Source organism: Pelophylax lessonae, assembly GCF_965119305.1.
Source record: "Pelophylax lessonae genome assembly, chromosome: 9".
Lineage (NCBI taxonomy): Eukaryota > Metazoa > Chordata > Amphibia > Anura > Ranidae > Pelophylax > Pelophylax lessonae.
The window spans coordinates 56,048,179-56,074,112 of NC_138776.1; the positions used below are offsets into that span (position 1 = coordinate 56,048,179).

Below are 25,934 nucleotides of genomic sequence, written 5' to 3' on the forward strand. Positions count from 1 at the left end.
AACCCAGTCTGCAGGAGGGCCACCATATTCTCTTTAACCATTAACCTGCACAAGAATAATTTTACTCTTTTCCATCCATTCCAGAAGGGAAGCTTTATTGTCCTTATTCTGTGAATTAATCCAAGCCTCGCTCTCAGCGTTAATCACATTTCTTGTCCATCATTAGAGAATGATCTGCACTCTCCATGGGCCATAATCAGTGGGTAGAAGGCTTGCCCCTAGTCCTCTCCAAAAGCCCTTGTCCTGGTTGGGTCTTTCACAGGCAGTAATCCCATTTTATAATGGTTGAGATGTACAGTATCTCACAAAAGTGAGTACACCCCTCACATTTTTGAAAATATTTTAATATATCTTTTCCTTTCACAACACTGAAGAAATGACAATTTGCTACAATGTAAAGTAGTGAGTGTACAGCTTGTATAACATTGTAAATTTGCTGTCCCCTATAAAATAACTCAACACACAGCCATTGATGTTTAAACCGCTGGCAACAAAAGTGAGCACACCCCTTAAGTGAAAAAATGTCCAAATTGGGCCCAAAATGTCAATATTTTGTGTAGCCACCCTAATTTTTAGGCACTGCCTTAACCCTCTTGGGCATGGAGTTCACCAGAGCTTCTCAGGTTGTCACTGGAGTCCTCTTCCACTCCTCCATGATGACATCACGGAGCTGGTGGATGTTAGAGACCTTGCACTCCTCCACCTTCCGTTTGAGGATGCCTCACAGATGCACAATAGGGTTTAGGTCTGGAGACATGCTTGGCCAGTCCATCACCTTTACCCTCAGCTTCTTAAGCAAGGTAGTGGTCGTCTTGGAGGTGTGTCTTGGGTTGTTATCATGTTGGGAGGGGATCATGCTCTGCTTCAGTATGTCACAGTACATGTTGGCATTTATGGTTCCCTCAATGAACTGTAGCTCCCCAGTGCTGGCAGCACTCAAGCAGCCCCAGACCATGACACTCCCACCACCATGCTTGACTGTAGGCAAGACACACTTATACAATATACACACCAAATAAGTTTATCTTGGTCTCATCAGACCACAGGACATGGTTCCAGTAATCCAAGTCCTTAGTCTGCTTGTCTTCAGCAAACTGTTTGCGGGCTTTCTTGTGCATCATCTTTAGAAGCGGCTTCCTTCTGGAACAACAACCATGCGGACCATTTTAATGCAGTGTGTTGCATATGGTCTGAGCACTGACAGGCTGATCCCCCACCCCTTCAACCTCTGCAGCAATGCTGGCAGCACTCATACGTCTATTTCCCAAAGACAACCTCTAGATATGATGCTGAGCACCTGCACTCAACTTCTTTGGTCAACCATGGTGAGGCCTGTTTTGAGTGGAACCTTTCCTGTTAAACCACTGTATGGTCTTGATCAACGTGCTGCAGTTCAGTTTCAGGGTCTTGGCAATCTTCTTATAGTCTAGGGGCTATCTTTATGAATAGCAACAATTCTTTTTTTAGATCCTCAAAGAGTTCCTTGCCATGAGGTGTCATGTTGAACTTCCAGTGACCAGTATGAGAGAGTGAGAGCGATAACATAAAAATTTAACACACCTCCTCCCCATTCACACCTGAGACCTTGTAACACTAACGAGCCACATGACACTGGGGAGGGAAGATGGCTAATGGGGCTCAATTTGGACATTTTAACTTGGGAGTGTACACACTTTTGTTGCCGGCAATTTAGACATTAATGACTGTGTGTTGTGTTATTTTGAGGGGACAGCAAATTTACACTGTTATACAAGCTGTACACTCACTACTTTACATTGTAGTAAAGTGTCATTTCTTCGGTGTTGTCACATGAAAAGTTATACTAAGATATTTACAAAAATGTGAGGGGTGTACTCACTTTAGTGAGATACTGTATGTAAATGCAGTGGAAAGATGTATAATCAAGCGCTGTGGATGTCACCCTTGGATAGAAAATAGGACAATCTGCATATAAGATCAATCTACATATAACTAGGGTTAACGGAAAATGCTGCTGGTTGCCTGTAGATATAATACATATATATGAGGACAAGAGAACAAAAAAAACTAGCGCAAATTCTATTTAGACCCAAATTTAACAGAAATAATACTTTAGATGAACCAAATAATCAAAATATGATGCTTTAAAGTGCCAGTGCAAGGTATGATATTCTCTCTATATTTGATGTGGAAAATATGCTAGGACCTAAATAGAAAAACATTTTTTTACCAACTGGTTGACCCAGTTTGATAAAGTGCACGCTGGAAAATGTATGCTAAAGTGCAAAAAGGCGTGTATTAAAGTGCAAACATATACTGTAAACTAAAATCATGTAGTGGTTAGCTTCCACTAACATATATTATATAAATAATATGTAACGATGTAGTAATAAAAAAAGTATATTATTCTGAGGTATCATGGGCAAAAATAGCAAAAATTCAGTAAATGTGCCTGATTGTTGTCAATGAACTGACCACTAGATGGCAGTTCAATAAAGAACTACATTTATAGTGACTGAAGTGCATAAAAGCTATGAAATAACTCGTATGAAAAAATTAATTAATAATTGATTAATCAAAGTGACCAATATGGGAAAATGGTAGTGTTAATGCGACTTTACACCAATGTGTCCTAAAAAAACACTTAAACAAAACCTCCATCAAAGTATACAATATAAAAATACATATATATAAGAATTGTATTAGCTGTTTATCAAAAAATAATTTTTTTTTTAGTCAAGTCCCATAATCAGTCCATATAATGCTTTAAACAGATTTTCAAATGATAAATAGTGCAAATGTGCAAAACGGTGCCAATATAAATCATAAAGTGCTCTTGGTGTCCACACATGGAAATCCCACCATCTGTGCAGGCTTTCTCTCTAAATGGACTCACCAGAACTTTAGCTGGTGAAACCAGCTATCTCGCTTTTGATAGACTCCACTCTTGATTGTGTATTCAATACCTCCACAGAACTCTAGCTGGTAAAAATCAGCAATCTCGCTTGGTTACATCATCATCATCCACCAGGAATAATGCTCCCAGAGGTAGGGAGATTATATTAGTGAGTAGAAGAGAAACAAAGCCAACATAGCGTAACTCCGTTACAATAAAACAAAGTTTATTTAACCACTTGCCTACAGTGCACTTTCACCCCCTTCCTGCCCAGACCGATTTTCAGCTTTCAGCGCTCTCACACTTTGACTGAGAATTACTCAGTCATGCAACACTGTACCCATACAAAAATTGTGTCCTTTTTTTCACACAAATAGAGCTTTCTTTTGATGGTATTTGATCAATACTGGGTTTTTTATTTTTTGTGCTATAAATAAAAAAAGACTGAAAATATTGTAAAAAAAACGCATTTTTCTTTGTTTCTGTCATAAAATTTTGCAAATTAGTAATTTTTCTTCACAAATTTTGGCCAAAATTGATACTGCTACTTATCTTTGGTAAAAAAAACCCAAGTAAGTGTATATTATTTGGTCTTTGTGAAAGTTATAGAGTCCACAAGTTATGGTGCTAATCATTGAAAATTGATCACACTTGATCACACCTGATGTACTGAAGGCCTATCTCATTTCTTGAGACACTAAAAAGTCAGGAAAGTACAAATACCCCCCAAATGACCCCTTTTTGGAAAGTAGACATTCCAAGGTATTTAATAAGGGGCATGGTGAGTTTTTTGAAGTTGTAATTTTTTCCCACAATGCTTTCCAAATTAAGATTTTTTTTTTTTTTTTACAAATTGCCGTATTAACAGGTTATTTCTCTCACACAGCACATGTATACTTGCAACTACACCCCAAAACACATTCTACTACTCCTCCTGAGTATGGCGATACCACATGTGTGAGACTTTTTCACAGCCTGGCCACATACAGAGGCCTAACATCCAAGTAGCAGTGTCCGGCATTCTAGGAGCACAAATTACACATATAATTTCCTGACAACCTATCGCACTTTTGAAGGCCCTGGAGCACCAGGACAATGGAAACCCCCATAAAATGACCCCATTTTGGAAAGCAAACAGCCCAACGTATAATTTTTGAGGCATAATGAGTCTTTTGAATACGTCATTTTTTTCCACAAGTTTTTGGAAAATGTGGAAAGAAAATGAAAACACATTTTTTTTTACACAAAGCTGTCCATTTATGCAATATTTCTAACACATAGCATGTACATAGCAGAAATTGCACCCCAAAATACATTCTGCTATTCCTCCTGAGTATGGCGATACCACATGTGTAACACTTTTTCACAGCCTGGCCACATACATAGGCCTAACATCCAAGTAGCGCTTTACACAAAGTTGTCCATTTATCCACTTTAAGACTGGGCCTATTTTTGACACTTGGTGTTTACAAGCTAAAATCATTTTTTTTGCTAGAAAACTACTTGGAACCCCCAAACATTATATATATTTTTTTAGCAGAGACCCTAGAGAATAAAATGGAGATCGTTGCAATATTTTTTATCACACCATATTTGCGCAGCAGTCTTCCAAATGCGATTTTTTTGAAAAAAATTCACTTTTTTTGAACTAAAAAATAAGAAAACAGTAAATTTAGCACAATTTTTTTCCATAATGTGAAAGATAATGTTACGCCGAGTAATTAGATACCCAACATGTCATGCTTCAAAATTGCGCATGCTCACAGAATGGCGCCAAACATTGGTACTTAAAAATCTCCATAGGCAACATTTTAAAAATTTCTGCAGGTTACTAGCTTAGAGTTACAGAGGAGGTCTAGGGCTCAAATTATTGCTCTCGCTCTAACGATCGCGGCGATACCTCACATGTATGGTTTGAACACCGTTTACATATGTGGGCGGGACTTGCGTATGTGTTTGCTTCTGTGCGCGAGCTAACGGGGACAGGGCGCTTTAATTTTTTTATTTTTTTTTCCTATTTATTTTATTTATTATTTTTTTATTTTTACACAGTTTAAAAAAAAATGTTTTGATCATTTTTATTCCTATTACAAGGAATGTAAACATCCCTTGTAATAGATATAGGCATGACAGGTCCTCTTTATTGTGAGATCTGGGGTCAAAAAGACCTCACACCTCACAACTACACTAAAAAAGAAAAAAAAAAAAAAATTGTTGAAAGAGGAAAAAAAAAAAAGCAAAAAAAAAAAGTGGCCCTTTAAACCGGTTGCTAGGCAACGTCTTTTGCCGTAGCTCCGGTCCTCCAAGACCATAGAGTTGAGTGAGGGCCATCTTGCCCTCACTCGACTTCCTGTCTCTGAGGATCCGGGACCGGATAGTTTTCCCCGCTGCCGGCGGGTCCGGTAAGCTGGGAAAACGTCTGGGACGCGGCAGGAGGGGGGGGGCACCTCTTCCCCTGCACCGTAAGGGTAATTCTGCGGCGAATCCCCCACTGGGACCACCCTTATCTGAAAGCCGACCGCCCGCCGTTTCAAAAAATACCGGGGTTATGGGGGCTATCTGCTGCCATAACCCCAGTATTTAGCTTTTAATGGCCGACGCATATAGTCGTTAGGCGGTCAGTAAAGTGATTGCATGTATATGGCAAACAGGTGACGATGACTGATGGGGTGACAGGTGACGATGACTGATGGGGTGACAGGTGACAATGACTGATGGGGTGACAGGTGACAATGTCTGATGGGGTGACAGGTGACGATGACTGATGGGGTGACAGGTGACGATGACTGATGGGGTGACAGGTGATGATAATTGATGAGGTGACAGGTGACGATGATTGATGAGGTGACAAGTGACGATGATTGATGGGGTGACAGATGACAATCACTGACGGGGTGACATGTGACGATGATTGATGGGGTGACAAGTGACGATCACTGACGGGGTGTCAAGTGACGATGATTGATAGGGTGACAGATGACGGTGACTGATGGGGTGACAGGTGACGATGACTGATGGGGTGACAGGTGACGTGATTGATGGGGTGACAGGTGACGGGCGATGGTCACTGATGGGTGACAGGTGACGGGCGATGGTGCACAGCAGTACTGATGGCAGTCTCTGGTGACCGGTGAACTTTAGGCAACGTTCACATGTGAGCGTAGCGATCACGGGCAGAATCACTGCAATTCTGCCCGTGATCCAGAAATCATTGCAAATGGCGGGGCGCCTGTGCGTTGCACGTGATTTGCAATAGCACCCCAAACGCTGTGCGATGTTGCAGCGATTTCCGCCTGCCGAATCGAGGTAACATCACGCAAACAACGCATGACGCCCCAAAGAAACTCTTGTACCTTTTTTGGGCGTCATGCGATGTTTGCGCGATGTTACCGCGATTCGGCAGGCGGAAATGGCGGCAACATCGCACAGCATTTGGGGTGCTATTGCAAATCACGGGCAACGCACAGGCGCCCCGCAATTTGCAATGATTTCCGGATCGCGGGCAGAATCGCGGTGATTCTGCCTGCGATTGCTGCGCTCACATGTGAACGTAGCCTTATGGGTGTCAATTTCTGGGCACTGATGAGGTGACTGTTGGGTGACAGGTGACATTGGGGGGGGCTGAGGACTGTGTGGGGGGACCTTTATTTGTGTGATTTTACTGTGACATGTGTACAGAGCAGTAACTCCCTATTTCTAGCTCTTCTCCCCTCATACTGGAAACTGTATGAGGGGAGAAGAGCTAGTAACACTGAGTTACTGCTCTTTGTTTACATTTTGTGATCGGCTGTGAATGGATTCACAGCCGATCACTTAGTAAACAGTCACTGTCAGTGACTGTTTACTACCGCCGGTGACAGCTGTGTTCCTACGGAACACAGTGCCACCAACATGACCGCGCTGCGCGCTCCCGATCGCGCATGCGCAGTCATCTCCCGGGCGCCTCCATTGTGATCGGCTGTGTCATTGGAACACAGCCGATCACGTGGGAAACAGCCATGCCTATTGGCTGTTTCCCCCCTGCCGGTGACCGGCTGTGTCCCGGGGACACGCCGACACCGGCAGTGCACGGCGGCGCGCCCGCAATCGCGCGCCTGCCCTGCTTGAATGGGCGGACGTCATATGACGTCCGCCCAGGATAATAGCCGCACCGTCCCGCCGTCATATGACGGCGGGCGGGCGGTAAGTGGTTAAATACTTGGTTAAACTCACATTACATTGTGTCACATTACATACATGATCCATGCCTCATTCATTTTTATAAATGTGAGGTAGTCTACACTGTCATGAGCTCGGCGAGTGCGCTTATCGGTCACAATCCCCCCTGCTGTGCTGAACGTCCTTTAGGACAGGACACTGGATGGGGGGGCAAGCCAACATTTCCATTGCAAATTGGGCAAGCTCTGGCCAGAGGTCAAGCCTGCCCACCCAGTAGTCCAGGGGTTCATCACTCCTCAGAGCGTCCACATCGGCCGTTAACCCGATGTAGTTGGACACCTGTCGGTCTAGGCGTTCCCTGATGCTGGATCTGGAGAGCAGCTGTTGATGGTTCGGCTGAAAGAAGGATCTCATATCTGAAGTGACTAAGACATCTTCAAATCGCCCTCTTCTTGCAGGCGCTGTTGGATTGCTACCCGCAACTGTCTCTCTGTGACTGGAAATTCCTCTGCCAGCGCACGCAAAAGCAGAATGCAGCATTTCACGCAGCGAGGCCTGAAAGTGCTGCATTCTGACCACCTCTGTGATTGCGGTAACATTTCCGCCATTTTTTGTTTGTACCGGGGGTCTAAGTACGTTGCCACCCAGTACTGGTCCTTGGCCTTTATGCTTTTTATACGGGGTCCCCCTTAAAACACTGGAGCATGAAGGCCCCCATTCGCACTAAACTGGAAGTGGTGTAGTGGCCTGCTTCCAGCTCATCATCCAGGATAATGTCGTCCTCGTTCTCCTCCCCCCAACCACGGATAACACCAGGGATCCCAGAAAGGTTTAAAGCATGTTCTTCTTGCTCCTCCTCATCCCCCCCCCCCCCCCAGCACCATCCTCCTCTGACTCCTCTTCAGACTCCTGCTGTTTACTTGTCTCAGATGGAGTAGCACCCACTGGGAATTCATCCAACATTGCGACTTCCTCATCTTCCTGCTCCTGCTCCTCGACGGCTTGATCAATGACACAACGCAATGCACGCTCCAGAAAGAAGGCGTAAGGTACGATGTCACTGATGACGCCCTGGCCATGACTGACCAGTTTGGTGATCTCATCGAATGGCCGCAGAAGTCTGCATGCGTCCTGCATGAGCAGCCACTGGCGAGGTGAAAAAAACCCAAGCTCCCCAGAACCTGTCCTGCCGCAGAGTTCGTACAGGTAGTCGTTAACTGCACGTTTCTGCTGGAGTAGCCTATCGAGCATATGCAACGTTGAGTTCCATCGCGTCAGGCAGTCACAAATAAGACGCCTGACGGGCAGGTTGTGTCGCCGCTGAATGTCAGCAAGGCGAGCCATGGCTGTGTAAGATCTTCTGAAATGGCCCAAGAGTTTCCTGGCCTGCCGCAAGACATCCTGGACCCCAGGGTATTTGGCAACGAATTGCTGCACCACCAAGTTCAGGACATGTGCCATGCATGGCACGTGTGTTATTTTGCCCTGTTTCAGCTCGCTCAGCAGATTGGCACCGTTGTCGCACACCACTTTACCAACTGTCAAATTCAGCGGTGTCAGCCACTGATCTGCCTGTGAACGCAAAGCTGAAAGGAGTGCAGGACCAGTGTGGCTCTTGGCTTCCAGGCACAACAGACGCAGCACAGCATGGCAACGTCTCACCTGGCATGTGGAATAGATTCTGGGGATCTTGGGCGGTGCAGCAGAAGAGACGGTAGAAGCGGAAAAGGAGGAGTCAGCCGAGGAGGAGAGGGAGGATGGAGGAGGAGGAGGAGGAGAAGAAGAGGCAGGCCTGCATGCAATCCGTGGCGGTACAACAAAATCTACACGGGTGCCACGGGTTACATGCTTGACGGCCATCAGAAGGTTCACCCAGTGGGCAGTAAAAGTGATATACCTTCCCTTCCCGTGTTTGCTAGACCATGTGTCTGTGGTCAGATGTATCCTGGCACCAACACTGTGTGCCAGAGATATATTCACTTGCCGCTGAACATGGCCATACAGCTCTGGAATGCCCTTCTGCGAGAAATATTTCCTGCCTGGGACCTTCCATTGTGGTGTTCCAATGGCCACAAATTTACGAAAGGCCTCCGAGTCCACCAGTTGATATGACAGTAGTTGGCGGGCTATCAGTTCCGACAAGCCAGCAGTCAAACGTTGGGCAAGAGGGTGATCCGGGGTCATCATTCTTTTACGCTCCAACATTTGGGCCACAGAAGCCTGCCTTTTTCCAGAACAACGTGACGATGGCATCATGGAAGGTGGAGTGGAGGACAAATGTGAGGAGAGAGGAGAAGGAGAAGAGGCTGGACGGTAAGAGCCTGGAGTGTGGCTTTGTGGGTTCTGACGGTGTTGCTCCCACTGGGCTCTGTGATAGGAGTTCAGGTGCCTTCTTAAGGTGGTTGTCCCTAGGTGAGTGTTGGGCGACTTATGCGTTAGCTGCAAAGGCTGCAGATGGCAAAACTGTTGTCAGCAACGGACACATTAAAAAAAGCCCACACTGCAGAGCCATGTGCCGGCATCCTGGGAGCGCCAGATGTGACTGTACATGGTTGATGGCTCGCTCCTGATACATTTGCAGTCTGCTTTGTACCTCTTGTGCAATGCAAGTTCTGCCTGCCTCTCCTCCCTATCTGCCGGTCCGTCTCTCCCTTTGAACTCCCCTCCTCTTCGTCTCTTGTGGGCACCCACGTGACGTCCAAAGACAAGTCATCATCCACGTCACCTTCCCCACCACTAACAATCGAGATCTCTGAGTAGGCAGCAACAGCGGGGACCAACCTCCTTGGGCTGATCTGGGTACTGTCATCAGACTGCTGAGTGGCGGCTGTTGCTACCTCCTCTTCCTGATCCGATGCCAACAATGGCTGGGCATCACAAATGTCTTGTGATGGATCAGAAAATAATTCCAGTGACTCAAGCGGAGGGTATGTGGTGGTTGTGGTGTCTTTGGGGGTGCACACAGCAGAGAGTGAAAAGGGTGCAGATAGAGAGGATGAGGAGGGTGCAGAAAAGGAAGGCTGAGTGAGCCACTCAACCAATTCTGGTGCGTCCTTTGACGTAATTGCACGAGGTTTTTGAAACTTCACACTTTGGCTCCAGCCTACTGCTCCTGCCCTACCCCTACCACCCCTGCGTATGTGTCTGCCTCTTTCTCTGCCTGTCATGTTTTTAAATTACCCTGTGATAAAAGTCTCTAGAGAATCGCAGTTTATCTGGAAAAAGGTATATAACACCCCGCTTCAATCTGTGGTATTGGGAGGCCACAGGTTTATCACACCAGTTCTACAAATAATTGGCCAGTAACTGTTGTCACTGTGTGTAGCACAGTTAACACAGCAAAAGAGGCCACATTTTTTCAGGACTAAAATACAATCTTAGAAAAGTATACTATTAAATAACACCTCACTTCAATCTGTGGTGTTGGGGGGGACACAGTTTTATCACACCAGTTCTACAAATAATTGGCCAGTAACTGTTGTCACTGTGTTTAGCACAGTTAACACAGCAAAAGAGGCCAAATTTTTTCAGGACTAAAATACACTCTTAGAAAAGTATACTGTTAAATAACACCCCGCTTCAATATGTGGTATTGGGGGGCCACTGGTCTATCACATTAGTTGTTCCAAAAATTGGCCAGTGAGTTTGGCACTGTGTGTATCAGACTTAACACAGCAAAAAAGGCAATATTGTTGCAGGACACAAATACACTTGTAAAAGTATACTCAGATAACACCCCGCTTCAATCTGTGGTATTGGGGGGCCACAGGTTTATTACATCAGTTCTACAAATAATTGGCCAGTAACTGTTGTCACTGTGTGTAGCAGAGTTAACAAAGCAAAAGAGGCCACATTTTTGCAGGACTAAAATACACTCTTAGAAAGGTATACTGTTAAATAACACCCCACTACAATATGTGGTATTGGGGGGGCCACTGGTCTATCACACCAGTTGTTCAAAAAATTGGCCAGTGAGTTTGGCATTGTGTGTGTCAGACTTAACACAGCAAAAGAGGCAATATTGTTGCAGGACACAAATACACTTGTAAAAGTATACTCAGATAACACCCCACTTCAATATGTGGTATTGGAGGGCCACTGGTTTATCACACCAGTTGTTAAAAAAAATTGGCCAGTGAGTTTGGCACTGTGTGTATCAGAGTTAACTCAGCAAAAGAGGCAATATTGTTGCAGGACACAAATAAACTTATGAAAGTATACTCAGATAACACCCCGCTTCAATCCGTGGTATTGGGGGGCCACATCAGTTCTACAAATAATTGGCCAGTAACTGTTGTCACTGTGTGTAGCAGAGTTAACACAGCAAAAGAGGCCACATTTTTGCAGGACTAAAATACACTCTTAGAAAAGTATACTTTTCAATAACACCCACTTCAATATGTGGTATTGGGGGGCTTTTGTCACTGTTTGTAGTACTGCTGCAGCAAAGCTCAGTCACCACACCTGTCACAATGCTGCACAGTGCACAATACTAATCCACTAATATGCTTTCTACAAAGTATATTATACCGTGGGATTACCCCCCCCCCCCCCCATATAGTGCACTGCACACCAATACCAAAAAAATTGCAGCCCTTTAAATGACTTTTGTGGACATTAACAGAGCGATTTGTGTCACTGCTGCCGATCTCTAACTGCCCCTAAAGCACAGACTGGATACCTGTCCCTAAACTCAAAATAGACTGTAGTAGACCTATACCGAAATACCAGCCCTGAAAAGGACTTTTGTGGATCTTAACAGAGCTATTTGTGTCTGGCAATCTCTCCCTCATGAACACAGCAGACCTTTCCCTACGCTGACAAAAAGCAGAATGTGAAATGGCCGACAGCTCAGGTCTTTTTATAGGGTAGGGGGTAGGGGCATGTCCATGTGCTGAAATGTTTCAATTGGCTGTCCCGTTCCACCTGACGGCTGTGTCATGGGTAAAAGTTCTCCCCAATGTAAACTAATATGGCCACCGCGAACAACGCCATGTGTTCACAAAATTGGCGGGTAGCGAACAAGCAAAATTCACCGCGAACCGACCGCCGGGCGAACCGCAAGGCCATCTCTATCGCTGACTACTCCCTCCAGCCTTGCACTGGCTTGAGGTAGCTTGTTGTGAATTCCTGTATGGCTGCATCTCTTAACTGATGCACTACACACTGTGCACTGACTCTTCAGGGCCCAAACTGCAGACGCCCCCTTTAACTCTTCAGGGTCCCCTGACTAGGTACCCTCTCTGTCACTTCAGGGTCCTCTACCTAGGTACCCCCTTTCCAGCTAGCTGACACTTGGATCCTAGAACCTTCTCCGGAGTGGTCCCCACTGACACTAGGCAGACCCCCAGGGGCAATCCTCAGTACTCACGACCTGTGTAGGCTTTCCTGGGACTGGACCCCTCTTTCCCTCCGCTGGTTCTCGGCACACCGGATCCCCGCAGCTCAACTCAGCATCCTTTGGATTCTCAGACAGCACCCCCAGAAAATATAAGGGGGCACTCTGGAGGTACTAAAACCGTACCTTCAGAGTGCCCTCTTATATCCACCTGAGTGCCCCCTTGGGATCAGTGGCAGTAGTGGTGCTGGTGGTGGGAGGGGGTGGAATCCGTGGTAGTGGTGGTGAAGGTGGCGGGATCCATGGTGGTGGTGGTGGTGAGGGGGGGGGGTGGGATCAGTGGCAGCAGTAGTGGTGAGGAGGGTGGGATGAGTAGCAGCAGTGGTGGTGGTGAGGGGGGGTGGGATCAGTGGCAGCAGTGAAGTGGTTTTGGTGAGGGGCGGTGGGATCAGTGGCAGTGGTGGTGAGGGGGGTGGATCAGTGGCAGTGGTGGTGGGGGTAAGGGGGTGGGATCAGTGGCAGCGGTGGTGGTGAGGGGGGGATGGGATCAGTGGCAGTGGTGGTGGTGAGAGGGTGGTATCTGTGGCAGTGGTGGTAGTGAGGGGGGTGGGATCAGTGGCAGCAGTGGTGGTGGTGAGGGGGTGGAGCAGTGGTGATGGGGGTAAGGGGGGTGTGATCAGTGGCAGCGGTGGTGGTGGGGTGTGGGATCTATGGCAGCGGTGGTGGTGAGGGGGGTTGGATCTGCGACAGAGGTGATGGGGGCAATAGGGATGGGATCTATGGTGGCGGTGAAGGGGGGGATCGGTAAGAGGCAGCAGTGGTGGAGGATGGGATCAATTGCACTGACATCTTGCAAATAATCACTTACTAAGTCAGTCGCAAGTCAGGGATGCCTGGGGTCGCCTCTCAGAAGAGAGAGCTCCTCCCCCTTAAGTCTATTGGTCGTCAGCTGCTCAGCTGACGCCTCCCTTTCAGCCTGTCACTGTCCACCTCCCTACAATGACAGTCCCTGCTCAGCCTCCACTCAGCGGCCATCAGGCAGGTGCTCCCTCCCCCAGTGGTGGAACAAACGAGGGAGGGAGAGACCGCGCCGCTCACACTGACAGAGCCAGGAGAGGAACGGGCAGCTCACAGCTTTCCCTCCGCAGGTTCTCGGCACACCGGATCCCCGCAGCTCAACTCAGCATCCTTTGGATTCTCAGACAGCACCCCGGAAAATATAAGGGGGCACTCTGGAGGTACTAAAACCGTACCTTCAGAGTGCCCTCTTATATCCACCTGAGTGCCCCCTTGGGATCAGTGGCAGTAGTAGGGCTGGTGGTGGGAGGGGGTGGAATCCGTGGTAGTGGTGGTGAAGGTGGCGGGATCCATGGTGGTGGTGGTGGTGAGGGGGGGGTGGGATCAGTGGCAGCAGTAGAGGTGAGGAGGGTGGGATGAGTAGCAGCAGTGGTGGTGGTGAGGGGGGGTGGGATCAGTGGCAGCAGTGAAGTGGTTGTGGTGAGGGGCGGTGGGATCAGTGGCAGTGGTGGTGAGGGGGGTGGATCAGTGGCAGTGGTGGTGGGGGTAAGGGGGTGGGATCAGTGGCAGCGGTGGTGGTGAGGGGGGGGTGGGATCAGTGGCAGTGGTGGTGGTGAGAGGGTGGTATCTGTGGCAGTGGTGGTAGTGAGGGGGGGTGGGATCAGTGGCAGCAGTGGTGGTGGTGAGGGGGTGGAGCAGTGGTGATGGGGGTAAGGGGGTAGGATAAGTGGCAGCGGTGGTGGTGGGGTGTGGGATCTATGGCGGCGGTGGTGGTGAGGGGGGTGGGATCAGTGGGAGTGGTGGTAGTGAGGGGGGTGGGATCTGTGGCAGCTGTGGTGGTGAGGGAAGTTGGATCAGTGGCAGCAGTGGTGGTGGTAGGGGGGTGGATCAGTGGTGGTGGGGGTAAGCAGGTGGAATCTGTGGAAGTGGTGGGGAGGGGGGGCGAGATCTGTGGCAGCGATGGTGGTGGTGAGGGGAGTGGATCAGTGGCAGTGGTGGTATGAGTAAGGGGGGTCAATCAGTGGCAGCGGTGGTGGTGAGGGGGGTGGGATCTGTGGCAGTGGTGGTAGTGAGGGGGGTGGGATCTGTGGCAGCAGTGGTGGTGTGGGGGGTTGGATCAGTGGCAGCAGTGGTGGTGGTGAGGGGGGTGGGATCAGTGGCAGCAGTGGAGTGGTTGTGATGAGGGGCGGTGGGATCAGTGGCAGTGGTGGTGAGGGGGGTGGATCAGTGGCAGTGGTGGTGGGGGTAAGGTGGTGGGATCAGTGGCAGTGGTGGTGGTGAGGGGGGGTGGGATCAGTGGCAGTGGTGGTGGTGAGGGGGTGGGATCTGTGGCAGTGGTGGTAGTGAGGGGGTGGGATCAGTGGCAGCAGTGGTGGTGGTGAGGGGGGTGGATCAGTGGTGATGGGGGTAAGGGGGGTGTGATCAGTGGCAGTGGTGGAAGTGGGGTGTGGGATCTGTGGCAGCGGTGGTGGTGAGGGGGGTGGGATCTGCGACAGAGGTGATGGGGGCAATATAGGGATGAGATCTATGGTGGCGGTGAAGGGGGGGGAATCGGTAAGAGTCAGCAGTGGTGGAGGATGGGATCAATTCCACTGACATCTTGCAAATAATCACTTACCAAGTCAGTCGCAAGTCAGGGATGCCTGGGGTCGCCTCTCAGAAGAGAGAGCTCCTCCCCCTTAAGTCTATTTGGTCGTCAGCTGCTCAGCTGACGCCTCCCTTTCAGCCTGTCACTGTCCACCTCCCTACAATGACAGTCCCTGCTCAGCCTCCACTCAGCGCCCAGCAGAACAGAACAGTCCCTGCTCCCTCCCCCAGTGGTGGAACAAACGAGGGAGGGAGGGGCCGCACCGCTCACACTGACAGAGGCAGGAGAGGAACGGGCAGCTCACAGCTGAAGAGCGTAACGAGTGGGCCCTTCACAGAAGAGCGAGAGAAGAAAGGGTGGGGCGGCGGGCCCCCCGCACAGTGGTGGAACGCCAGGGCCCAGTCGCAAGTGTGACTGCTGCGACTCTGGTGTGAACCGGCTCTTAAAGAATGAAATGACAATGTTTTTCCTTATCTCTCAGCGCTGAGCAATGTTGTGATAAACTTTGTCAGCTGTGAGCAGAGAACGGCTCTTCACTGAATCGTGGGTTGAATTGAGATCACAATTTTTTAATGATATATTGTGCAGCTCTACCCTCTCATTTACCAAAAAATAGGCAAAGTAAATAAGTAAATAAAAACAAAAAGGAAAAATGTTCCCCCCTAAGTAAATTCAGCATCAATTACAATGAAAGCTGCTGCCAAAGAAAACCGCACCTAATGCTTGGCTTCCACAGAATGACTGCTCCGCTGCCTACCCACTGCTAAATAAACTATGGGGCGGGGTCGCACAGTAACATTACCGGTTGACCCTGCACCCTTGTGACATCTTCAACCCAGCTTTCCCCAGTTGATGATGTCACAAGAGGAAGAGTGCGGCAGTCACCTGGTGACATCACTGGGTGATCCCGCCCCTTAGTTTAATTAGCAGCAGGTAGGCAACGGAGCTGTAATTCTGCGGCAGGCAAAATGCTTGTATAAGGGTTTGGTTTGGATTTTGGGGGAAATCCTCACCATTTTTTTAAAACCTTTGGGTATGAGGCCCCCCTTAAAATCCATACCAGACCCGAAGGGCCTGGTATAGATTGAGTGGGTGGACCCCATGCTGTTTAAAAAAAAAAAAATTCTCCTGTCAGTGGAAAAGGAGGCAGCGGTGCTGACTCCTTCTCAACAACTTATTATTCACTGGTTGTTAACCACTTGCCAACTGCCTTCAGTGCCACCCATCAGTGCCACCTATCTGAATGAGTGAGTTTGGGATGGAGGAACTTGACTGGCCTGCACAAAGTCCTGACCTCAACCCGATAGAACACTTTTGGGATGAATTAGAGCGGATACTACGAGCCAAGCCTTCTCATCCAACATCAGTGCCTGACCTCACAAATGCGCTTCTGGAAGAATGGTCAAACATTCCCATAGACACGCTCCTAAACCTTGTGGACAGCCTTCCCAGAAGAACTGATACTGTTATAGCTACAAAGGGTGGGCCAACTCAATAATAAACTCTACAGACTAAAGCCCCGTACACACGTACCGATTGTCGGCCGAACGATCGGCCGTCTTTTGTCCGGTGCTGTCGTGTTGGTTGAAAAGTGCTCAAGACTGCACACGAATTTTGTCGGCCAACAACAACCAACTTCAGAAGTGATGTCATGTGATGGTTAACTTTCCGTGTGTTTTTTCTTCTCTGAGCATGCCCAGTCTTGCTCATCTGGCTTTTGTCGGCCGAAATCTGTACTGACTAACGAACAATCGGCCGTTCTGGTGTTGGCCAACAAAAATTTTATAGCATGCAGACCAGATTTTGTTCGGCCAAAAAGTCGTAGTCGGTTGTCGGAAGCATATTACTAACAAGCCGACAATCGGCCGATCGGACATTGGCCGACAATCGGTACGTGTACGGCCTTGTACTTTTCGGCCGAACAAAATCTGGTGTGCAGGCTATAAAATTTTTGTTGGCTGCCACCAGGCCGACAAAATTCGTGTGCAGTCTTGAGCACTTTTCAACCAACACGACAGCACTGGACAAAAGACGGCCGATCATTCGGCCGACAATCGGTACGTGTGTACGGGGCTTAAAGCCCCGTACACAAGCAACGATTGTCGGCCGAACGATCGGCCGTCTTTTGTCCAGTGTTGTTTTGTTGGTTGAAATGTGCTCTAGACTGCACACGAATTTTGTCGGCCAACAACAGCCGACTGCAGAAGTGATGTCATGTGATGGTTAACTTTCCGTGTGTTTTTTCTTCTCTGAGCATGCCCAGTCTTGCTCATCTGCTGTTTGTCAGCCGAATTCTGTACTGACTGAGGAACAATCGGCCGTTCTGGTGTTGGCCATTAAAAATTTTAAAGCCTGCACATCAGATTCTGTTCGGCCGAAAAGTCGCAGTCGGTTGTCGGAAGCATACTAACAAGCCGAAAATCGGCAGATCAGTCCTCGGACGAAAATTCCCTGCCAATTTTCGACGCGTGTGTACGGGGCTTTAGACTGGGGTGCCATTAAAGTTCATGTTGGTGTAAAGGCAGGCGTCCTAATACTTTTGGTAATATAGTGTAGATTTGGAGGGGCCTTAAATGATAAAGAAAATAAAGGTACAGCAAAATAATGTGTCCTTTCTGGTTTCTTTGGTACACTACCCCCTACTGTGGGTGAATGAATAAAAGTGAACAAGTCTGAGCATGGGTAGGTAAAAGGTGAAATTGGTGGCTTTATTGAAGCAAGGCAATGAAATGGTTATTGATCTAGTCTAGTGTCTGGGCTGTATGGATGCAAACCTTCACAGCTGTGGCAAATTCTGGTTCTCATTGAGCTTGGTTCCACCCAGTGGAAAGCCTTTATATTCAACTGCTTGGAGGCAAAGGTGATAGTTCTCAGCTTTGAGGGTCACCAAGGTGAGGGTTGCACTGCTGGGTCTGTATGGTAATTTTGCTGCTTATAGATGTCTATGAGGTTGTACATGGTGGTCCTTGGCTTGTTTTTGAGGTCCTACATACAATGTGAATCTAAATGTAATGAACATGATGCAGATCCATGATGTGCAATACTACTCCCCACTGGGTACAATCCTCATATTGGGTAATAAATGGATAACCCATACTGTTTGTTTTCTTGTCTCTTCCCCTGTACAGCTGGAATTTGTATTGTTATGGATGGTAAATTGTGTTCCTCCTGGGTGAATACCAGTTCTCCTAACCAACAGGCAGCATAATTGCAATAAAATAGTGTTTTTATTTAGTGGGAAAAAGTTGTGTACTTTTTGGCCCATTCCTGTGCCTTACTGCAGCACACAGTGTTTAAAGTCTTAGTGGTTGGCCTTCCACCATGGTTTATCTGCCAGCTGTGTATGTGGGATACTTATTTATTTCCTTCCGAAATCCAGTAATGGAGCAAATGCTTTCCACATTTTAGATGAGCAGTAACTAACAGAGCTTGTTAAACTTTTGAATTGGTCTCTAAAGCGTGATCTGTGTTCTGATTCCTCTGCAGAGCGTTTGACAGGTGTTGTATTGCCTGCTTTAACCACTTAATTCCTGCACTATGCTTTTGTGAGACCCTAGTCTGAAAGTGCTGGGATAGAATTCCTGCCTCTGCAGCTAAAGGTTGCAGTTAGAGGGGTGGGGGGTTGTACAGCAATCTTTAGCAAAGTATTTTCAGAGGTTTAGATCAGCTTTTAAACACTCTTGTTAAAGTTTTTTTTTTAATGTGCATGCCCGCTTTTTAGGAATGGTAAACATTGGCAGAATCACCTCCTGAATGCCTAAAACCTCCTTTTGAATTCCTCTGAAAAGCAATCCACCATGGATCACTTTTCAGGTGGGGTGGTAAACCTTTCTGGTAGTGTGAACGAAGCCTTAGTGTAAGCTGGTTTAGTGTTCTCTGTAAAGCACTGTGGTATATGTTGGAGCTATATAAACTTCTTGGCTAACCTACTCAGTTCTTCCAGTTATTCTAGTGCCATAAAATATATTAAACCTCGAATATTGATGTGCATGGACCATACAGTACATGTGCTGGTATGCAGTCTTAATAGGTTACCAAAGTTTTTTTTATTTTATTTTTTTTTATTTTTTACAGATGATTGGCAAGCTATTACTGGTGCTCTCCATCATAGCCACTGGAAGAGGTATGTTATTGTGAGATTGTTACTAACCTGAATTTCCCTTTAGTAGTTTGTGTCTCTGCCCCTCCCACAATGGCGAGATTTCCCTTTAGTAGTTTGTGTCTCTGCCCCTCCCACAATGGTGAGATTTCCCTGCAGTAGTTTGTCTCTGCCCCTCCCACCATGCTGACATTTCCTTGAAATAGTATCTGCTTTGCTCCACATGACATGAGAGAAGCGAAGTGCCATCAGAATCTCAAGCTGAAGTTTCTGAGAGTCCATTCAGACAGGGGATTAGCACATCCTGCTATTTCCAGCTTTAAAAATGATTTGCGTACGTCTGTTATTCCAGATGCTTGAATGTCTGCGGCTGCTCAGCTCATACAATGCAATGTTAGGCTGACAGACGGCGCCACAGCTATTCATACCTACTTGTACAGCCACTGACTGCGGCTGGATGCGGCTATTCACGCACACCTGTCATTCCAAATACAGGCATTGGCAGTTCCTTGCCACTGGAAATCACAAGGTGTGCTAATGGACCTTTATGGATGAACGGGAAAAGTCATTGCTCCGAATTATGTTTTGTGTAAAATTGTTAGTTTTGCAGGGTTTTTACTATACAGTGCAGAAAAGTGTATAGAATGAGCAAAACATAGAATCATGCCATGCTTAAAGTTGAACCCCAGGCAAAATGCACAGCTGACTTGAATATAGAAAAGCATATTTGCACATTAAAAGATTTTTTCTTTTAACTAATATAAATTATCGCTTCACACGGTCCATAATTGCCAAGGAAACCCGGCAGGTGCAGGCAGGGCCTCTGATATTGGGCGGGGGGGGGGGGGGGGAACACCAGTCCTTTAGGGGACCCGGCACACAAGGGGGGGGCCTCAACAGCATGGGGAATCGGTGAGTCGGGCGGAGGGGCAATTGCAGAAGGAAAGCCAGTTTCTCCACCTTCTGATTTCTGCAGCTGCTGCAGGGGGAGACAGACACAGGGCATCATTCCTGTAATCTCCAACACCAATTCCCCTCCCTGTTCTGCCTGCTTCTGATACCCCCGGCAGTGCTGCAGGCTTCCTGTCCTGTTAAAAAATAAAAATTGTAAACAAAAAAATCATTAAACATAATAAATATTGTAAAAATTAACATTTAATAAAACCCTGTGCTATTTTTAATATTTGGCTCTCTCAATGTCTATACCAGACCCTCATCTAGAAAGGTCTGGTGTAGAATACAATCCCTGGCCTTTGTTTACAAATAGAATGAAGTATCAGGAAGCTGTCACTTTGCCAGCAATTTAACTACTTGAGGACCTCCTGCACGCATGTACTGCAGATGGGTGGCCCGTACAGGCAATACTACAAGTAGGTCACTGCTTGTTTCCGGGTTTAGGGTGTGCCCTCCCTTCCCTCATGCCATTACCCATACCATTATTGTGTTTGTACACAGTGAGAGTTTGTCATCAGGTCCTGCTCATGAAGGGGATACAACCTTCCAGAAATGGGTTAATCAGCCACCCAGGGCCAGCCCTACCATGGGTCCCGCAGGGTCCATTGGACCAGGCGGCACTTAAGAGAAGCAGCAGAGGCTGTGCTTTTTTAGATCTGTCCTCATCCCTGAAATGTCTGTTTCCGACATCCTTTTAATAAAAAATCCCGAGGCAATAGCCTCTCCACTGCCTACTTTGCCAATGGGAACAGTGTACACACCCTATTTCCCAGAGCACCTTATTTGACTTGGAGCAGGAAATGCTGCCTACTGGAGGGGGAGGGAGGAGTGTACGCCGCCTGCAGTGTCGAATGGGCTGCAGCCTCATAGAAGGTGAGCTGGGGAAGCTAAACTAAATGTGTTCCTGTCAGTACTTATCCTGGTGAGAGGGGGGAGGCTGTTTTCTTTAGTAGGCCGCCTCTTGTCTCTGAGGCTGTTAGATGGATTTTCTGTGTAAGGAGCAGTGCACACCTCAGCCGGGTTAGCCCCCCATTACAAAATTTTTGAACAAAACATATGCAGTTGGTTAGATCTTTGTTAGATCAATTGTTTGCGTTAGATCTCACACAGAAGAGATATTAACAGTTATTTGCAAGGGGGGCTAACCCGTCATCAGCCCCCCTTATCAAAAAATTGACCAAACAATTAGCTATTTTGGAAGATATTTGTTAGATCTGGTATGATCAACTAGTTGTTTTGTTAAATCTCACATAATTAGACTTATTAAGTGATTAATGAGGGGGAGCTAGCCCCCCACTGCAATTTTCAGGTAAAATTTGATTCAGGCTAATAGGCCTTCGTTAGATCTGGTAAGATCAAACGGTTTCAAGGTTAGATCTCGTATAATTAGAGATATTTCACATGAAAACAGATATTGGGTATTAGATAGGGGGGCTAGCCCCCCCCCACATGCAATTTTCTGGTAAAATTTCATTCAGGCTAATAGGCCTTCCTTGGATCTGGTAAGATCAAGTGGTTTCAACGTTAGATCTCATATAATTAGAGATATTTCCCATGAAAACACAGCTATTAGCTAGCCCCCCCACCAATGCATTCAATTCAAGCACCCCAACTATTTAGAGAAATGTGTTTTTATTTGTGTATCACTCGGCTGTATATTCTCAATCACCTCTGAATCGGTGCTGATACTGTACTTTTTGAAAGGCTACCCCCCTTATGTAATATTACCTCATATCTCTGTTTGTCTGTTTATGTGAAATATCTCTGTAATTATGAGATCCAACATTGAAACCACCTTGAAACCATCTTACCGGATCTAACGAAGGCCTATTAGCCTGAATGAAATTTTACCATAAAATTGCATGTGGGGGGGCTAGCCCCTCTTATGTAATACCAAATATTCATAATATCTCGAATTATGACGAGATCTAACGTTGAAACCACTTGATCTTACAGGATTTAAGGAAGGCCTATTAGTCTGAATGAAATTTTACCCGAAAATTGCATGTGGGGGGCTAGCCCCCCTCATTACTCAAGTCTGTAATTATGTGAGAGCTAACAAAACTAGTTGATCATACCGGATCTAACAAATATCTTATAAAATAGCTAATGGTTTGGTCAATTTTTTGATAAGGGGGGGGGGGGCTGATAACTGGTTAGCCCCCCCTGCAAATAACTGTTAATATCTCTACTTCTGGGTGAGATCTAACGCAAACAATTGATCTAACCAACTGCATATGTTTTGCTCAAAAATTTTGAAATGGGAGGGCTAACACGGCTGAGGTGCAGTGCACTGCTTTTGGAGGAAGGACATATTCTACTAAACTTCTCCTCCCAATCTCGGCTACGTCTCCCTACTCATTACCTGCCCACTTCCTCCTCCTGCGTTATCACAACCAATGTCTGTGAGCTGCTGGGGCACTACATGTGCCAGCATGCCAGGAGATGGGGGCAGCAATGTGTTCAATCAGGCTGATATTTAGATAGAAAGTGCTGGGGGGGGGGGGCGGTGTACTGTGTGTGTTCCATGTGTCCCAACTGCTGCTAAACACAAGTCGATCTAATAATCGACTTTTGTTGAGCAGCTTTTTTCCATGTCCGTTTTATCAGTGGCTTTGTTGTCAACCGTCTGAGGATGCTATTTTGAGGCAGCTGATTGGTGCACCGCTGAGCTCGGCTTTGGATCAGGCAGCAGGGCAGGTGTGGGTGCGTGCCTGTGCAGTGACACCATGGCACACATCAAGCATGGCTTATATTCACAAGCCCCACTGCCCAATCTGAGGCCCACCACCGCAGTTCACTATACCTCTGGCTCTGACTGCACATGTGCAGTTCAGATGCGGCAACAAGTGGATTTTTAAAAGCCTTTTCCCGCCAGCTGCCTACCACACTAAGCATGAAGATGAAAAGGTGTGTAAGGGGACACAGATGGAAGGTGCCACTCTGGGGGCTCTGCCGTAGGGTACACCCCGGCCGGATTGTCTGCAGGTAACAGGCGAGTCCCAGTCTGGACACCGTCCTATCCTCCTTCTTGATGGGAGACTGCATGTGGCCATGGAGATTGCTGGGCTAAATGGGGGGGGGGGGGGGGGATTTTTTTGTAAATGCTAAACATTGTATGGTTGCTTTCAAAAGACTCTTGGACGTACATCTCAACGTACATCTCAAGGATCAGAACATTCAGGGGTATGAGAGATGGTTACGGCCACACACTTTCACAGGTTGAACTGGATTGACTATGGTCTTCAACCTCCACTACTATGCAACTATGTAACTATTGTAAATGGCATGATCATGTTATGTGTGGGGGTCTGGGGGGTCTCCCTATTGTACCTGGTTGCTTGAGGGCCGATTCACACCAGCACAAGGTTGTTGCGGCTAAGGTGCGCTGTGTGCGTTTCCCAAGCAGCAGGTGAACACACTACCCTTGCAATCTGCTGCTTGTGGGTGCCCTGGTATTGTGAATAACACCCCATACGCAGATTGCAAGTGCAGCGGGTTTACATGCACAAAATCGCATAGTATCACAGTACTTTGCGGTTTGGTGCAGTGTTGTGGAAACACTACTTATTCTGCAGTCTGGTACTTTTTGCAGGCCATTCAAATGAATGGACTGTCAAAATGCTCCCCATGGGAAAGCATTTGATCCTGGTAAGAATTGGCCCTTAATCTATGTTCACACTACTGTTTAGTTTAGGCCATGTTTATGTGGGCAAATATCAGGATAAAAATAAATGTGGGGGCCTTTTCTTGGATGTGACTTTTTTTTCTTTGGGGGGGGGGGGGGCGACAGCACTTTATTCTTGGACCCAGGCAGCACAAAGTTTTGGGCCAGCCCTGCAGCCACCACATGTATCCATGCCAGTCTGAGGTTGTGTGTTGAGAATGCACTCCCAGGACACTGACTCAGCTATTAGACCGCTCTTGGTCACGGCTTCTGAGTGGGAGTCAGTGATGGACTCCTGGTCATGTGACTGCTTTGAGGCGATCACAGTGGTCACATGAAAGAGAAACTGTGCCCACTTGAAGGGTTGCTGAGAAATGGGGTTAATAAGTTAGTCTTCAAATTACAATAGTCATGAAAATAAGACCTAACCTTTTGCCATTCCTCCAAAAATAAAACTCTTAAAACATGTTTAAACGAGAAGGCTGTGAACCTTCCTGTGGAAAAGGCTGATTCTCTGGATTCCTCAGTACAGGTTGTGTTCAGATACAATGTGTGATGGCATGGACTGTGCAAACACCTTCATTTGTATGTTAACTGTGCATATGTTGGCCTGTGCAAACCCTTTTTGTATATGTTGTTCCCAGCAAAGGAGATCTGCTATGGGAAGTTGGGATGTTTCACAGATGGCCCCCCATACTCTGACACTTTGGAAAGGCCTTTTAGTTGCTTGCCGTGGCCCCCGGAGGTGATTGGTACTCAGTTTCTGCTCTTCTCTAGAGTACAAGACCAGTTTGAGGTAAGTTTGTGTTGGTTGTTGTTGTTGGTGGGTGTTGTTGTTGGTGTGTGGTGTTTTTCTCTACCTTGTATCTACAGATTACTGTCATAATGCTGAAGTTTAACCTGCCTTGTGCTTTCTACCCACAACAATCTACAGTGCTCAGCATCAATGAGTACACACCAATCAGAAAACCTTTACTTTTCTTTCAGAATCAACATTTTCAATAGGGACACTATACTACAAAATACTGCCACAAATGTGGGCCATTGATTTCCACCAAGATTTTTTAACTTGCACAGGGTTTTAGTATTGTATGGTTTCACAAAGGTGTGGTACAAAGAAAATGCATGGTGCCTACAGTGAAACATGGTGGTGCTGGTGTCAGGGAACTGCAGTTCATTGTGTAATTTACAGATTTACTACTCTATATTGAAAGAGAAGATGCTACCATCACTAGTGCCCTTGGTCATCGTGCACTTTTCCAACATGACAATGATCCAAAACGCACATCTAAGGCCACTGCTGCATTTCTGAAGAACAGGGTAAAAGTGATTTAGTGGTCCAAGTGTCTCCTGATCTGAACCCAATCAACCGCCTGTTGGGAATTCAAGGGAAAAGACAAGTTAAGCATAACTCTCCATTCAGCATCCAGGCTCTAAAAGGTTTTTTGAAGAATGGAAAAAGATGTTGCAATATGTGACCAAACTGTTCATGCCTTGCCTAGAAGACTTGTTCTGTCCTTAAAAATCATGGAGGTCTTACAAAATACCAGATGTAGTATTTGTTAGGGGGTATATTCCTTTTTACATTAACTACTTTCAGTAAAACTGAAGATTTTGTCATCCAAGTTATATTAACCTTACATTCATGTTCATGTAATAAGCTGAACAAATCTTCTATAAAATGCAGTTTTGTCAAAATTTTGAAAATGGTTTGTACATTGAGATTGATTTTAATTTTACTCTACTCATTTATGCTGAGCACTTAATTATATTTTTATTTGAATGTTTCACTGGTAGACCTGTAGAATGTTTCATTATGAATTGAATTTTGGAGGAAATTTTCGGAGACTCTGATGTACCCAAATTTCTGAACCGCCATAGTAAGTCAGTGAATCCAAAAGTGCAACAAAGCAAAACTTTTTGAATTGCAATAAATACTGTAAGGGAAATAAGATGATTCCTACTTAAACTGCTTTATAGCATAGAATAGAGAAGAGCATATGGCAGTCTCCTGAAATGTTTTTCTATTTCAAATAGAATAAAATAGAAAATATAGCGGCCCTCCCAAATTTAAAATTCGAATCTATGCAATGCAGGCTTCCTGGAAACGTCACCCGGCGATCTGATGCAAGCATTGGGCTGGTTCATGTGAGGAGTTATGCGAATATCAAATGCCTTGATGGGTGGATGCTAGTCTGTACAAGGGCGTTCTGAGCAGGCAATGCCCACATGTGATGA

General features: G+C 46.6%; 1 protein-coding gene across 1 annotated transcript in view; it reads left to right on the forward strand.

The window, feature by feature from the left end:
* Nucleotides 1-19,050: 19,050 nt before the first annotated feature.
* Nucleotides 19,051-25,934, forward strand: part of LOC309563774 (pancreatic lipase-related protein 2-like) — a gene marked incomplete at both ends in the record, with an annotated part of 31,738 nt that continues 24,854 nt past the window's right edge. The window contains 2 exons of the mRNA XM_082268378.1: nt 19,051-19,099; nt 24,341-24,492. Of these exons, the coding sequence (XP_082124504.1) occupies nt 19,051-19,099; nt 24,341-24,492 (201 nt within the window). The remainder of the gene's footprint in view (nt 19,100-24,340; nt 24,493-25,934) is intronic.